Source organism: Melitaea cinxia, chromosome 26 (genome assembly GCF_905220565.1).
Source record: "Melitaea cinxia chromosome 26, ilMelCinx1.1, whole genome shotgun sequence".
In the NCBI taxonomy this organism is placed as follows: Eukaryota; Metazoa; Arthropoda; class Insecta; order Lepidoptera; family Nymphalidae; genus Melitaea; species Melitaea cinxia.
This window is the reverse complement of record NC_059419.1, coordinates 5,385,144-5,402,396: the sequence shown is the minus strand read 5'-3', so window position 1 is coordinate 5,402,396 and position 17,253 is coordinate 5,385,144. Positions and strand designations below refer to the sequence as shown.

Below are 17,253 nucleotides of genomic sequence, written 5' to 3'. Positions count from 1 at the left end.
GGCAGTATTTCTTGCGTTGAAATTGTGCACTCAATTTAATTGCACAACTGTGCAGTAAATTTTGCGTAAAATCACTCTTTAACTGCATAATATTTATGCTAATTGACAAGGAGCGGTTTATGTCTACTTTTATCTTGGTGAGACAATAATGAATTTTAACCAAGGTTATTCGTATTCTCAAAATAATCACAATTTTATTAACAGATAGAGTAAAATTATATATTTTATCAGACCAAACTTGAGATAAATTCACGCAACTTTTCTTCTTATATTCTCAAAACTCTTTGCACATAGTTTTGCCCGTGTGTGTGTGTGTGTGTTCTAATCGTGCAATCACATCGATAGTAACGTCTACTTATAATTATCTAACGGAAAGGCGCATTTTCTACAACAGACTATTCCTATCTAAGAGACCCAACATTATCGTTTTAAGTTAACGTAACCACCACATAAGTTTTAACATGACATAATATTTAAATAATGAAAACACCAATTTTCGCTTGGATACTAATAATGAATAACATCTAATAGTAAATAAAGTAAGACATCATTATTCTCCTAATAAAATTATGAGAACCGAAGAAGAAGCCGTACTGGATATAAATGTACCTAAAACATCAATTACTGAAGTAATACAAAAGAATTCTAATAGTGTAAAAGGCGTAGTACACTTATTTACAAAACCAGCCTTAAGATCGACCTACAAGCACCAGTTCTAAGTCGAAAATAAAATGAAATACACTTAACTATGATATGTTTAGTTATCATCTCAGTCTTCATACTACTACTAGAGTCAGTCCTAAGCTAACGGATTTTACAATCCCATAAGAAGAGGACGCGATTATTCCAAAACATAATTTACCAAAAAGCTTCTCCGAATCAATAATAGTACATCCAATTTCATAATACACATCTCTAGAAAAATATTTAGGTATAATTGCATTAGCAACAAGTTCATTTAAATTAGTAGATATTGTAATACTCACAGCTTCTATGATATGTTTCGTTTCCTTAAATTTATTTAAATCTAAATCACTTACGTCTATGATATCTTCGGTGATATGTTTTACTTGTGCGTTACCTAAAGCGAGTGCATTGTGCGAAGTATCAATATAATTTACAACAACTACTGTATCGTATTTAATAAATTCTTCATAACATTCCAAAATAGATAAAAAATCTTTTACGATATAATTCTCTGAGAAAGGAACAACGTCTATTGAATTCGAAGGTGAGAGTCGTTTCGTGTTGGCCTTATTGATATTTAATAAATTCGGTAAACAATTGACGATATTTTTGAAAAATGTAAACGTTTTGAGGATGAATGTTAACTGTTTCAAGTTACAGAAAAGGGTTACAAGGGAGATTAAAATATACAGGATAACGTTGGGGCCGTTGGAATTAATTGCAGAACTAGGGGGAGCGGGGTAGACGACGTCGACTTCGGCTATTTTGAAGATGGAAAGAAGCAGATGAGACGAGATGTCTTCGTGTTGCGAGTTGATGCGCGACTTGACGATCTTTAAGACGTCGATACAGGCTTCCTAAAATAACATTAGAAAGACGAGATTGATTACTTTCAAGTATTTGATTATGATGTTACAGAAGTTATTCATAAGGGTTTATTTGAATTGATCAATACAGTGGCGTAGCGTGGTGGTTTGCCGCAAGGGGGCCACCGAAAACTTACCGAGCCTACCAATTCATTTTTTTCAAGCAAGCGTTGCAAGCGCAATTTTCATTACGTTCATTAACCGACTTAAAAAAAAAACAGTTTTCAATTCTACTGTATTTGTACATTGCGGACGCGATTTGAAACTAAAGTGACAAAACCATGGTGATTTTGCTGCTCCCCATTCGTGTGCCAAGCGGGGCCATCGCTCGCCGACACCTACCATGCCACTGGATAAATATTGTAATGTACTTTACGGAATATTGTACAACTTGAATACTGTTTAATAATACATTGATTTGATCTTATAGTATTTCTGTTCTATTATTAAATTAATTAATCTTCAGCAACATCAATTAAAATTGTTCTGATGTTGTACAGAGGTTTACCTTTTCTCTATCCAGAAGGCCTTCGCCTGCTTCTCTGAGCGCATCTTGTTCCTTCTGCGGGACGCTGGCGGATATTATCACATTTTCGTTGCTAATGTTGAACAGGGTGAGAGTGCAGTTAGTCTGGAATGATACATTCAAATTGCAAAAGATATTTTTTTAAGCATATACCTTATTAAACTCGGCGTTCCTTTATGGTAAAATTAAAAATTTGCAATTACATGGTAAAAGCTATGTAGTTCTAACTTGTTCTTTGTGTTCTAAATTAAGTTTCATTTAAGATTTTCTACTCTATATAATTAGGTTGCAATGAACTTGTTATCATTGTCCAATTTCTTCTCATTGTCATTGGTAGCTGATGATTTTAATCAAAGTTCACACCTTAACAATTACCAACTTAAAATATTCAGATTTCTATCATATATTATATTATCAGAAAATTCTTATTCTCAGCTAAACTAACTGGGATAATAAACGTACAAAAACACAAGCTCGTTCGCTTAATCAAAAAGATTTATCTAAAATTGGATTTGACCAGTAAGATGTAGAGATGTAGTTTGTTTATTAGTAGTTTACAGAAAAATTCGAGTTGAACTCAACTGGCAAAGGTTTCTGCTGTTTAGAAAGAGCCACAGCCCTTTAGCAGATAATTTAATTTATTGACAATTATTTATTAACAATTTGTTTAACGTTATTTATTATTGATTTTTTTTCTTTCCTCCTTAATATGTGCACACTTCTAACCGCTGCTACTGCATCGTGTACAGCTAAAGATATGGAAGAAATCGCTCTTTAGCGATAATACGCCTTTGTAACAGAGTTCCTGGCCATAACAAAGGCAAACCGAGAGGTGAACCTGGACACATGCAATAAGATCATGCAGACCTACCAGTACAACCACCTAAAGTTACTGGAGGTGGAACTCGAAGAAGCCGAAGCAGCCATTTACAACAACGACACTCGACAGATACTCAAAGGAAATATGTCGGGGAGGTATATGGCTGCATATAACATCACAGCAGGCTTCGTGAGCGCGGTCGTCATCACGACCACAGTCAAGGCTGCCAAAGAACTTAAGGAGAAGCTGGCACACCGCTATGGCGTTAAAGCCAAATCTAAGGTGCGCACTATGGCCTCCGTACTGGTCAATGGTTTTCGAGGGGGCGCAAAAATCAGCCGTCTTACCGACCCCTATACCTGGTCTTCACGCAGGAAGAGAAGAAGTTGCTGGTGGACCGGGGATACGGGAAAGGGGAGGGGTCGCGTGTCTTGACTATCCACGAGGCGCAGGGCCAGACGAGTGAGAGCGTCATCGTCATCCAGACGAGGAGTGGGAGGCTGCGAATACATGACAGCGTTTCGCACGCGATAGTCGCGGTGACTAGACACACCAAGGCCTGTGTCTACTACACCGACTACAGAGATGACGCGATCTGTCGTTTCGTCGGGAGGGCGGCGGAGGCTACGGAAAAAGACATCCTCGAGCATAGTCTCAAGATGGCGATTCATAATAGAGACACCGCCGTCGTTGAGAGTATTCTCGAGATGTCAAAATAAAATTCGAATAGGTTGCTTTGCTTGGGAGGAGTAAGTTGGTAGTAATATAGACAATATTAAAAAATATATTTTTAAGAAAACGATTATTACGCATGTAAATAATGTAAGATTTAGCTAGATATAAGTATAGTATTATAAGGAAATAATAATAATACAAAAAAAAAATAATAATAAAATTGTACCATACATTAGATTAAGAACCGGTCGGTGGACTCACGTCTCTTTTGGAGACATTAAAAACATAGTCTGACTTGAACAGCGATGTTGCTGAGTAACGTCTACCTTGAAATAGAAAAAAATAAAAATTGCATGTATTTAGAATAAAAAAGGACATGGGTTCATAAGCCCGTGGATGTATATGACTTGTAAAAAAAAAAAATACGCCTTTGTATATTTTGTTTTGTATCTTTTTTTATGTTTCCTTATTTCGGTGTACGGATAAAATAAATATATAAATAAAAAACGCGTGCGTCTCGGGACGCCCGACAGAAGTGATAACTTAAACGAATCTAAGTTGACTGTGGGCTAGATTGAGAGAGGAAGAGCCTTCCTACCGCTGCCGTACACGTGAGAGAAAGAGAAGCCAGACAGAGTGGCGCTGTAACGCGTTACGTAACGAAGTGGTTTACCCCCGCACAAGAAGTTGTCACCTCAGTAAGCCACCGGTCGCCAACCTGCCCGTACCTGCAGCAGCGCGGCCAGGTAGGCCTGCAGCAGGCGCACGGCGTCCTCCGCGCCCAGCCCCGTGTGCGGCCGCAGCAGCGCCTCGTCCACCGCGCTGAAGCCCAGCAGCAGGTACACGCCCTCGGGCAGCTTGTACTCCCCTGTAATGGAGGATTATTAGTAACACTGAACAAAAAACGCTGATAATTATGTTGATGGAGGAGCTGGCGGAATTATTATATCTTTATTAAATTTTCTTTTAGTTTTAGCGAAAGTTAATAATAACAGTTGGAGAACATAACCCAAAGAGAAAAAGAGCAGTCACAACTAACAACACCAAGCCTAATTTTAACAATGAACATGATCAACTGGTGAAATATCAAATAGCAGGTTGTGGAGTATCGTAGTAGGTGGGCGCGGCGTGCGAGTAGTGCGCCAGGCGCGAGGAGCATACACATCAGTACACTGACCAGGGTTGGGCCGCATGCAGATGAAGGAGCCGGAGTAGCAGTAGCAGCGGCCGCGGTAGGCCTGGTAGGCGGGCGCGGCGTGCGAGTAGTGCGCCAGGCGCGAGGAGCATACACATCAGTACACTGACCAGGGTTGGGCCGCATGCAGATGAAGGAGCCGGAGTAGCAGTAGCAGCGGCCGCGGTAGGCCTGGTAGGCGGGCGCGGCGTGCGAGTAGTGCGCCAGGCGCGAGGAGCATACACATCAGTACACTGACCAGGGTTGGGCCGCATGCAGATGAAGGAGCCGGAGTAGCAGTAGCAGCGGCCGCGGTAGGCCTGGTAGGCGGGCGCGGCGTGCGAGTAGTGCGCCAGGCGCGAGGAGCATACACATCAGTACACTGACCAGGGTTGGGCCGCATGCAGATGAAGGAGCCGGAGTAGCAGTAGCAGCGGCCGCGGTAGGCCTGGTAGGCGGGCGCGGCGTGCGAGTAGTGCGCCAGGCGCGAGGAGCATACACATCAGTACACTGACCAGGGTTGGGCCGCATGCAGATGAAGGAGCCGGAGTAGCAGTAGCAGCGGCCGCGGTAGGCCTGGTAGGCGGGCGCGGCGTGCGAGTAGTGCGCCAGGCGCGAGGAGCATACACATCAGTACACTGACCAGGGTTGGGCCGCATGCAGATGAAGGAGCCGGAGTAGCAGTAGCAGCGGCCGCGGTAGGCCTGGTAGGCGGGCGCGGCGTGCGAGTAGTGCGCCAGGCGCGAGGAGCATACACATCAGTACACTGACCAGGGTTGGGCCGCATGCAGATGAAGGAGCCGGAGTAGCAGTAGCAGCGGCCGCGGTAGGCCTGGTAGGCGGGCGCGGCGTGCGAGTAGTGCGCCAGGCGCGAGGAGCATACACATCAGTACACTGACCAGGGTTGGGCCGCATGCAGATGAAGGAGCCGGAGTAGCAGTAGCAGCGGCCGCGGTAGGCCTGGTAGGCGGGCGCGGCGTGCGAGTAGTGCGCCAGGCGCGAGGAGCATACACATCAGTACACTGACCAGGGTTGGGCCGCATGCAGATGAAGGAGCCGGAGTAGCAGTAGCAGCGGCCGCGGTAGGCCTGGTAGGCGGGCGCGGCGTGCGAGTAGTGCGCCAGGCGCGAGGAGCATACACATCAGTACACTGACCAGGGTTGGGCCGCATGCAGATGAAGGAGCCGGAGTAGCAGTAGCAGCGGCCGCGGTAGGCCTGGTAGGCGGGCGCGGCGTGCGAGTAGTGCGCCAGGCGCGAGGAGCATACACATCAGTACACTGACCAGGGTTGGGCCGCATGCAGATGAAGGAGCCGGAGTAGCAGTAGCAGCGGCCGCGGTAGGCCTGGTAGGCGGGCGCGGCGTGCGAGTAGTGCGCCAGGCGCGAGGAGCATACACATCAGTACACTGACCAGGGTTGGGCCGCATGCAGATGAAGGAGCCGGAGTAGCAGTAGCAGCGGCCGCGGTAGGCCTGGTAGGCGGGCGCGGCGTGCGAGTAGTGCGCCAGGCGCGAGGAGCAGGGCGCGCGCGGCACGCACGCCACCTTGCACGACACCTGCAGCGACGGCTCGCACACGCACAGGTCCGTGCACTCCGCCAGCTCCGCCGAGCGGTACAGCTGCGGGAGATCGTCACTTACAACGGTCTGATCGCAGTTAAGAAATTCAACGAAACGCTTTCTGAGTATAGAAACCGTGCATTACTTACAAAAAAGAACACGAATAAACTTTTTAATAGTACTTGGTGTATTTTTTTAATTGATGCCCCTTATAAAATTTTAAGCTGGTTTGAGGAGACGAATTTTCTAAAATTGTATAGCCTTTTTTTTACAAAAAAAAGTAAAACCAAACCTAACTTCTAACCTACCTAAAGTTGTATCATATAATATGTACCTATATAATTTCTAATAAATAGTTGATAGGTTAATAGGTTTGATGTTTCTAGTTAGGATTTAACTGATATAACTGAAAACATGATTAAATTGGCTTTTATCGATACAAACTCACTCGTCTCGTTTCCCCCATTTTAATATACTGCGGCTGGTCGTCATTCTCCGGCTTCTTCACAATGCAGTACTTCGTCGGTTCCAAGGTTGTTGTCGGACGTGGTGTTGTCGTTGTTGTTGTCGTGGTCGTAGTTGTCGTGGTTTGGGTCGTTGTTGTTGTTGGGACTGTGGTCGTTACGGTCGTAGTCTCAATATGTACTGGTTCCGAAATTTGGGCAACTTCATTCGGCCCTACAGTTTGCTCCGACATTGTTGTGATTGAACTGTGATCTTCAAGATTTTCCTTAAAATTATATTTTTATTATCAATATGTGATTATGCTATGAAGTATGTTTAAATTTTGACTTTAATGATAAATATACATACAAATTTACACACTCATTTATTCAATTTCAACTACTAAAATCATTACTGTTAATTCATGATTTTAGTAGTCGAAATTAATATTAAATTATCTTAATAAGACATGGATGGCTTTTCTATTGGCCTTTTTCTCCATGTAGAAAAAGGATCGGAGCTTAATCCACCATGGTGCTGCCACTTCGGGTTGGGTATTATCGGTTGACTAACGATCACCTGATCGTGTCTGATAACAACGTCGTCTTTGATAACAACCGAAACCGACAGCTTAAAACGCTTTCCGAATCTCGGTATGGAGACTCATAAAAACAGACACTCAGACCAGAAATAAATAAATGTACAGATACAAAGGTCTATCACGAACGGAAGTCGAACTCGTAACCGCCGGTGTTCAAGCGCCCACACAATACACGTTTAACTATACCAAAGCAGTGTCTAGTATGGTAATAACATTAGAACATATTTCTACGAAGAAAACAACTAGATACTCTTGTCTTACCTGCATAGCATTCACTTGAGCAGTTTCTTGTTGAGTGTAGTGGCGGTGATGATGAGTAGTGGTGCGGTGGTGAATGGGTGGCTCGGGAGGTACGGTGATGTATCTGATACCGTTGTCGAATGGGGTGGTGGTAAGAAGAGATCCATAGGTCTTCACGTGATAGTCACTCTGGGATTCCACTGAAATTAAAAGTATTAGTCATTGTTTCTTTGATTTTGATAAGTATTTTATTGTTTAATTCATCATACGTAATTAAGTTTAAATATACTTACTAGAATATCTTGTGATTGGAAAACGAAATAGTAAAAATCAAAAGTATAAGGCTATTGGAACATAATATGATAAGTGCAGATATATTTTTCTTTGTATCTTATTAGTTTTTATAACTTACCAACGCATGGGTTGAGCCACAAAAGCCTCTGCCAGCCAAGACAATCGTAAAGCTGTGCGAAGTCCGTTCCGCGACATGCGCAAGCAGCTCGGAGCTGGGTTCCAAGAACAGCCACCACTGCCGCACGGCAAGCCGCTGGTGAACCAGCACAGCCTTGTGTTACGGCGTCTACCGCGCACCACTGTTCGTAGTTCTCTAGACGAATCCTGAAAACAATATATGTTTGATTATTTGAAAATATACACAATTGATTTGAGGTAGGGCACTGCAAGATATATCCTGCTCGATATCTGGAGCCGCCCGACTGGGGAAGTACCTCAACTTTAATGATTCTGCTCTCAAGTAGTTTTGCGTACTTGTGATGAGTCCAGAGCTTCTAGAGGAAGGTCGTGTGATAGGATCGGCAATGCGCTTGCAACGCCTCTGGCAGTCTTCGATAGGCTGACGGTAACCACTACCATCAGGTAGATTATATATTAATCAACTTTATTTTAAATTTAGTTTTCGATACCGTCTGGTTTGTTAACCGTATACGATTGTTTGTTGTTAGAACTAAAGCAATTATAATATTAACCATGTCTAAAACGAAGCTTAAACGCGATTTACGTAATCCGTATAATGCAGTACGCTGTAGTATTTGTAAAATTAAGTAGCATATTTTACATCCGTGGAAGCGTTTCCTCGTGTTGTCTGCTATTGTAGACTATTAGTTTTCGGGATCCTTAGTGATCCCGAAAGCTGGGAGGAGCTCGCATTAAATAGGTCATCTTGGCGATCTACTATCAATTATAAAATTAAATCATTTGAAGAAAATCGACTTCTAGCGCTTGATTCAAAACGCCATGTTAATAAACAGAGACCTAAACCCTCCTATACTTACACATACAACTTTGCGGGTCAGCTTTACTGCCGCACTTGCTCTAGGACATTTAAAACTAAATGTGGACTAGCGAGCCATATTAGGGCCCATCAGAGAAATTAGTCATGACTCCCTGGGTCGCCGTCATCGAAATCGATGAGGAGGACTACTACTACTAGACTATTAGTAACACCGCACAAAAACCGATCATCCGCAAGTTCATCCTCAACGAATTTCTTCGCGACTGGTTTATATTTCGTACATCATTGTAACTTTTTTTATTTTTACTTTAAAAAGTATGTGAAACCAAAATATAATATACAAAGTAGTCAGCTCTTTTGGACCTCTTTTTATTATTTCGTAAAGCGAAAATAATTCCCAAATTTTGTCCAATTGAAATTATTTTAGTATCTGTTTAACGATTTTTTCTGTTATTCTTGCATACCTTCCAAAATGCTCCATTGAATTCTAGTATAGTCTTAAATTTATTTACTTATCGATCACTTCGTCAAAAACGGAAATATACATTCGAATTTTCTACCTCCTTACTCTATAGATCTCTCTCAGAGATAAGTCCACCTTTGCCATAAACCTTTCTATTATTGTATGTTTTATATCTATTTTTTGAGTGCAATAAAGTATATAATAAATAATAAAGTATTAAAACTAAATGATAAATACTTATACAAAGATGCAGCAAAAACATTAAACTAACTCCTGTTACTTACAGTTAACTACTTACATGTTTAATTAACTTAATTAAACGTACCTACCTACCCTAAGAGTAAATAGTATAAACCCATACAGAAAGGGTTACATCGAATTAGGTCTGAAGCGTAATCAGACCTAAATCCGCATTTGGATAGCGTGCGACAAATGTGTAATTATTTCCATTGCCTAAAGGATTTTTGGAACCAGTTTTTAGGTTACCAGCTAAAAAGAGTGCGCCCTTTGCAAATGCTGAACTTTATTGACGTGAAGCATATTGTTTATTTAAGTACTAGCGACCCGCTCCGGCTTCGCACGGGTATAAAATATAATTATAGCCTATGTCATTCACTGAAAAAATGATTAAAATCGATCCACTAGTTTTGATTTATTCATTACTGCCCGTGCCGCACGCGTTAACTTAGAGTAAAAGCCGGCCGGAACCGCCGCAAACGCTACGTACCGCGATTTTTAAATCTGTAATATCTTCGAAAATATTCATTTAAATCATATGCTGTAAAGAGCCATATAGATCTATATTAAATAAAAAATATATTTAAGGTATTTAATTGGATAAGGATTAATGCTGTATTGGTTAAAATCGCTTCGAAAATTAGCCATTATTTGTCGTAAAAAGTAAATGACAAAAAAATGTTATTGTGGGATATCCATAAGAGATAGGTATATACCATCGCGGAGTTTTCTGTAGATCTTTTCAATGTGTACAATACTTAGTACATTATTTTGATAAATCTCGTAGGGTTCAGCCTGCGTTTGCAATTTAAGCGAAAAAAAATAATAATTATTTACGACATAACATTAGAAAACTCAAAAATAACAGTATTTCTCCACTATTTAATGGATGTTATTATACATATAAACCTTCCTCTTGAATCAATCTATGTATTAAAAAGAACCGCATCAAAATCCGTTGCGTAGTTTTAAAGATTTAAGCATACATACATGTGCAAGGACAGAGAAAGCGACTTTGTTTTATACTATGTAGTGATATTATTTGTATTTGGAAAATTAAGGTCTAAATCTTTTTCAAAAATGATTTGTTCGGCTTAAAATGTGTCACTCTTGGGCAAAGGACTTCTTTTTATATAGGAGAAGGCTTGGAGCAGTATTTCACCATGCTGCTTTAGCGAATGAGCTATGTAACGGTTTAAGTAATGATAAGATCTTCGGTATCTCCATCGACTTTTTATTAAAGAATAATAATGATATAAAACAATGTACTCCTAGCAAAATATAAATAGAATTCCAAAACAATGTGTACGTACTAAAATATAAAATTTAATTAATAAATTGTAAAAAATAAATTATCAAGAAGAATTCAAAATCAAATTCTTGACATATATCAAAAAAATATTTTTATGAACAAAATAATAACAAGAAATGAGGTTTTCATTATTATTTCCATATAAAAGTCTATATATGTGGATACGCCACACTGCTTTATAGTGAATAATGTTCCTATCACGCACATGTTAAACGATAGTGTCTATATTATCAACCGGGACCTACGGTTTTACGTGCTCTTTGAGATATGACGGTACGAGGATCCGGTTTTTGTAAATACAAATATCTGCCCCAGGTGGGAATCAAACCCGAACTGTTATGAACAAATATTACACTAACAAAATGTACCTTTGCAGTATGTGTATGTGCAGTGCACGTATGCGCGGAAAACTTATATAAAATTGTTTAGCCAGCGATAATCCCTGTCGTTTCAATTTTTATGCCAGACAAAAACGATTGTATGTAGTCAGTTCGAGTCCGATTTTGTGATAGAACAGTTGTCAGTAATTAAATTAATTTCCAGCAGATATATATATATATATATATATATATATAGATATAGATATATATATATATATATATATATATATATATTTTAAAAGGCCCCACCGAATGCCGTTCTAACAAATCGTTATTCATAATAGGAAACATATCCCCCAACCCGCAGTGGAGCAGTGTGGTGGATTAAATTCCAATCGTTCTCCTACATGGAGGAAGAGGCCTATGCCCAACAGTAGGATGTTACAAGCTGAATGATGAATGATGATTTATACTATTTATTTTCCATCCACGAAAATATTTGTTATAGATACTATTAGGATAGTTTGGTAATTATTCGTTTGTTGGAGATTTTGTCAATCTATATTTCAAATATTCAACGTTGAACTGCCGAAATTTCTTCTTAGTTTCAGATATTTTGAAATTCACAATTTCAGTACTTTCCAACCAATTTATAGAAACTTATAAAATTAATTGTTATAACGACATCTTTATCAGTCACGTGCGAGTATGGATCACTGGCAAAGTACATATAAACAATGAGATAGAAAAGCTATCCCTGCCTTTTAAAGATTTGATTTCGAGCACACAACAACTTGTGTGCCTTTGTTTCATTGCGGTGCCCCGGAGCACTTGCTCTGTAAACAAGTTGTTATAAGTTCCAGTATTTTTGTCGAAACATGCTTGATTGCGTAAATCAAGTCTTAATTTACCAACTTGCACAGACTTTATAGACAGATTAGTTAGATTATTAATGCTTATTGAAATATTTTAATGTCCATTTATGCTTTAACTGCTGCTGGACAAAATATTTTTTATCAAATAGATGTATTTTAAAAGTATTTAATATATTAAATTTCTGACTAAGTAGGTATGTCGCGACTGCCCCCTCGACTTTCATAACGCCCCCATTTGCCTTTGGACCGGCTACCGCTCCCATGAAAAGCTCCAGCACCCTCTAGGGGGCAATACCGCCATGTTAGGAACCTACGCTCTATAGCAAAGCAGTATTAGAAGCGATCACACGTATTTCGGAGCACTCCAATTAATTATTATAATGACGTTGCTTTTCAGCGCGAAGATGAAACTATTGTATTATATATTTTAATTTAAATGATAGCTAAAATAACTTTTTGTAACGACGATTTATCACTACTGAATTACAAAGAAATTGTTCAAAGGACCTCGTGCGAAACCGGGTTGGTTTATAACAACGCTTGTTACGTAGGTGCCATTAATTAGTTAATTTTCGATTTTGTTTTCTTCGATGTTATTTCTATTTTGATATAATGGTAAAATAATTCTGCGATAAAATAACATGCTTAACAAAAAAAAAAAAAACAAAAATAAGAGTATATTAATGAAAAAAAAAACCATTTGTAATTTTTTACTTGACTTCCATTTGGTTTGTGTTTTGGTTTTATTGACAAAGAGCGCTTTAATAGACTTAAATGAAAGTCAAACAATTTAGCGTCACAATTTAGTACAGTAGGTACATACAAATTATGAATAATATGGCCATACAAGTAAAAAATTAAATGACCGCATTGAAAACTAGAAACAAGGGACCGCCTGCAGTCTCATTACGGGCAACGTTAAATTGATTGGACGGTCTGTCAATCTGTTTTGTCAGTGGAAAATCGCACGTTTTCGTACATTTGGTCACAATAAAAAAATTTGATGATAGATTAAGCTTTGAACAAAATAGGTTTATTATTATGTAAGTTTAAATTACTACTCAGTATATTTCATTGTTGTGTAAATTAATTTTGATTATATAATCAATAATCTATACCTTACTTGTTTAAGTAAGTAACATGTTTAAATCAGGGGTGTCAAACTCAATGAACTCAATTATTATAGTAAACTTCCGTAGAGGAATCGAGTGAAGTCATGATTCTTCTTTCTGTGACACATTGCGGGGGCTGGATACGACTCGTGGGCCGTATCTTTGACATCCCTGGTTTAAAGTATTATGTAGGTATGACAATAAAGCAAGAAAATCTTAAATGATATTTCTAACAAAACACTTTTAATTTAATTCAGATTGCTCTATAGAAAGGCTTTGTAGATTAAAATTACTAGCTGACCCGACAGATGTTACTTCGTCTTGTGAACTGTAAAACACGTTAAAATAATCGTTAACTTTGAAAAAAAAAATTTGAGAGTCTTAAGTTTTGGGTTTAACACAATTAGAATTTTATTTTATATATACCAGCTTTTTTATGATTAATAACAAACAACAAAAACAGTCTATACACTAGGCAGAATGTCATGGGTGTTGTTTGGTTCTTTTATAGTTTTTCCATTTTAGAAGCTCCATTGACTATTTAACACATGGTTCAATAAGTCCCGAGACTAAGTACTAAAAAAAGGTCTTTTTTATAAAATTAATTTTTATTCATCAACATAGTCTCCTCCAAGAGCGATACAGTCCCTCCAACGCTTTTCTAACTCTTCTATCCCATGTGTGTAGAACGATTTGTCTTTGGCTTCAAAATAAGCCTTCGTTGCTGCGATAACTTCACTATTTGAGTCAAATTTCTTACCCTGAAGCATTTTTTTGAGGTCTGCAAACAGCCAGTAATCGCTGGGGGCCAAGTCTGACGAATAAGGCGGATGAGGAAGCAATTCGAAGCCCAATTCGTTAATTTTGGCCATCGTTCTCACGGACTTGTGACAAGGCGCGTTGTCCTGGTGAAACACCACTTTCTTTTTGTTCATGTGAGGCCGTTTATCCGCAATTTCGTACTTCAATCGCTCCAATAAGCACATGTAATAGACACTATTTATATTTTGCCCCTTTTCAAGGTAGTCGATGAAAAGTATTCCATGCGCATCCCAAAATATAGACGCCATAACCTTACCGGCCGATTTCTGAGTCTTTGGACGCTTCGGGCGGCTTTCATCAGCCGCTCTCCACTCCGCTGCCTGCCGATTGGATTCCGGAGTGAAATGGTATATCCAGGTTTCATCCATTGTTACATACCGACGTAAAAAATCCTTTTTATTATGATTCATCAGCGCCAAACATCGCTCTGAATCATTGATACGTTGTTCCTTTTGATTAGTTGTAAGCAAACGCGGCACCCACTTAGAAAAAAGCTTTTTCATGGGCAAATTTTTATGTAAAATAGTGAAAACACTACCAGCTGAAATCTTCACTATCTCGGCTATCTCTCGCACTTTTACCTTCCGATCTTCCAATACGATTTTGAGGACTAGGTTAATATTTTGTTGAGTCACTGCTTCATTTGGACGACCTGAGCGTTCCCCATCATTGGTGTCCATGCGACCGCGTTTGAAGTCGGCATACCACCGACAAATGGTTGCTTTAGAGGGAGCTGATCGTGCATAACATTTTATAAGCCATTGCTGTGCTTCAACGGCATTTTTTCCCATTAAAAAACAATGTTTTATCAACATGCGAAACTCGTTTTTTTTCCATTGTATCGAAATAACAACCGTAGCGTCACTTAAATGTTTCAAAATCAATAATTTTTTTGTACCATTTTTAAAAATTTGACACATATTCTTGTATTGATAGCCAGTACTTTTTGAAAATCAAAAGAGTTTTTAATATATGCGCCATTTCCAGGTTAGTCTCGGGACTTATTGAACGATCTAGTATCTTATGTCGCTACTATCAGGTGAACTTGAGTAAAAATGAAATTTTTTAAGTTAACTTAAAAGCTTGTAAATATTATTATGAATAGTATCGTTAATTCAAAATCTATTACCCGCGTTAAAGCGCGTACTATAAATTTCATATTAGTCAGCCTTACTATAATTATTTAATTTACATATCGCACCTTCGGTGCAACAAAGTCACAATTCGGGACACTTTTTTTGTTGTGTCTGTTATTAGGACTTTTTGATAATTCAATATAAGATTTTTTAACTATAGCAAAGAAAGTAAACTATTCATTTTATAAAGATTTCAAACCTACCATAAACATTAATCCAGAAATGAGGAAATAAACGCGAAAAAGAAAATTAAAAGTCCCTCCTGTAAAATTAAGAAATGAGCTGTTGTGACATTGTTGCGCCGAAGGTGCGATATGTTCATTAGTTGTGGATTGTTTCATTCGAATTGGCACTTCATTATAAACGTATAGGCTTCATTATTGGATGTAAATAAATATTGCCATTGCTAATTGAGCTTTCGTAAACAGGGTTCGTAGTAACGACGAAAAACAAGGCCGTTTCATATTTGCTTTCACTTAACACTTAATTTTATCTGCTCTGTGAAAGTTTTGAATTACAAATCGATTTTAATGAGTGAATTTTGAATTTAAATTTTAAATTGGTTTCAGGGCGTATTAGATATATCATTTTATTTTTTTATTACTTCGTACCGCTTCTTTTTTTTTTCGTAGACAGAGACGCTTCAGCCTGTAATATCCCACTGCTGGGCATAGGCCTCTTTCTCCATGTAGAAGGATCAGAGCTTAATCTACCACACTGCTCCAATACAGGTTGGTGGAATATACCCTACTATGAGTAACGATCGCTATCTGGTGTACATGATAACAATCAGGATCGACGGCTTAACGTACTCTCGTATCGTAGGCACGCTAGGGAGACCCACAAGGACTGCACAAACACGCAGACTATGGCAAACATTCATATAGCCAATACATATGTTTGTAATGTACAGGGATCAAACCCGCAACCGCCAGCGTAACAGCCACAAACAAGTGCTGTGACCGTTGCGTCAACGCTTCGTTTTTTTTCGTAAACAATATAATATCACTAGCTGACCCCTCAAACGTTGTTTTGCCGTATATGTTATTACCCCTTAATCCCCCCCCCCCCATATAAGTTAGGGGTGTGAAAAATAGATGTTGGCTGATTCTTAGTAAAATTTCATAAAAATCGGTCCAGCAGTTTCGGTGGAGTATGTTAACTAACATTGTGACATGATGATCTTTTACAATGACGAACAGTACATCGAATTGTTAAATTTTAATCAGTTTAGGCGTGCATAGATTTCAGACACTTTTTTTTAAGTGTGTATTGATTTCCTAGATATTTTTGATGGTACGTATATATAGATTTTAAAAGCATTTTTATTCTCTCTCATGTAAATAGTGCAAGTACAATAAATTAGGGACATATATACATTTACAAGTTTATTCCTATCCCGCAACAGATAATTGCAGTGGACTGCGGAAACTCGCACACTAATTGATCAGAACGTGATGAATTCCCGTTATTATGGCTATTTCGTTCGATTTGTCACATCGCAAATACCACTGTTCTTTATTGTAGAGGTAGTTGAGTATGTTTACGTAGAACTTATTAAGTGAAAAATCATATTAAAGCCAGCAGGCTTTCTAAATATTTAGGCTATATTCTGTTTCTATTTATAATATATATTTCTATTATAAAAAAGAAGAGAACGATTTTTTTCAGCAGAGAGGCGTATACTGGCTCTTTCAGTTTAGTTTAGTTCAATGAAAATTAAAATATTTCTTTATTTGAATATGGAAATGACTGAAAATCAGCCAGTAATATCATTATATGCTTATTTAAAAAAGGTCAAAGGCTATATAGATTCATGCTACATATTACAGGAGGTCAAATATTTGTATATAATCATTAATTTTATTATTATTGAAAACTAGCACAAATGGATCCGCGAGGGACGTCTTGTTAGACAAATAAATCCAGAATTTACCACTGACCCAGTAATAAAACACGTCTCAAAGTTATAAGTCTCCATATACAATAAGACACACACACAAAAAGGAACAAAACAAAACTTATCGAGAACACTTAAAGTATCATACAAAACGTGACTTATATGAAGCAACTAAAGTTCGTACTTTGAAGATATTATCTCGTTCATCCCTTTCATCGGTTTTATATATAAA

General features: G+C 38.7%; 1 protein-coding gene across 1 annotated transcript in view; it reads right to left on the bottom strand.

The window, feature by feature from the left end:
• Positions 1–776: 776 nt before the first annotated feature.
• LOC123666428 overlaps positions 777–17,253 on the bottom strand; it is a 74,350-nt gene continuing 57,873 nt past the window's right edge. Inside the window, exons 10-16 of the mRNA XM_045600520.1 lie at positions 8,005–8,210; positions 7,614–7,792; positions 6,756–7,037; positions 6,160–6,367; positions 4,297–4,442; positions 2,062–2,184; positions 777–1,544 (exon numbers count right to left, since the gene is read on the bottom strand). Coding sequence (XP_045456476.1) covers positions 777–1,544; positions 2,062–2,184; positions 4,297–4,442; positions 6,160–6,367; positions 6,756–7,037; positions 7,614–7,792; positions 8,005–8,210 — 1,912 coding nt within the window. The remainder of the gene's footprint in view (positions 1,545–2,061; positions 2,185–4,296; positions 4,443–6,159; positions 6,368–6,755; positions 7,038–7,613; positions 7,793–8,004; positions 8,211–17,253) is intronic.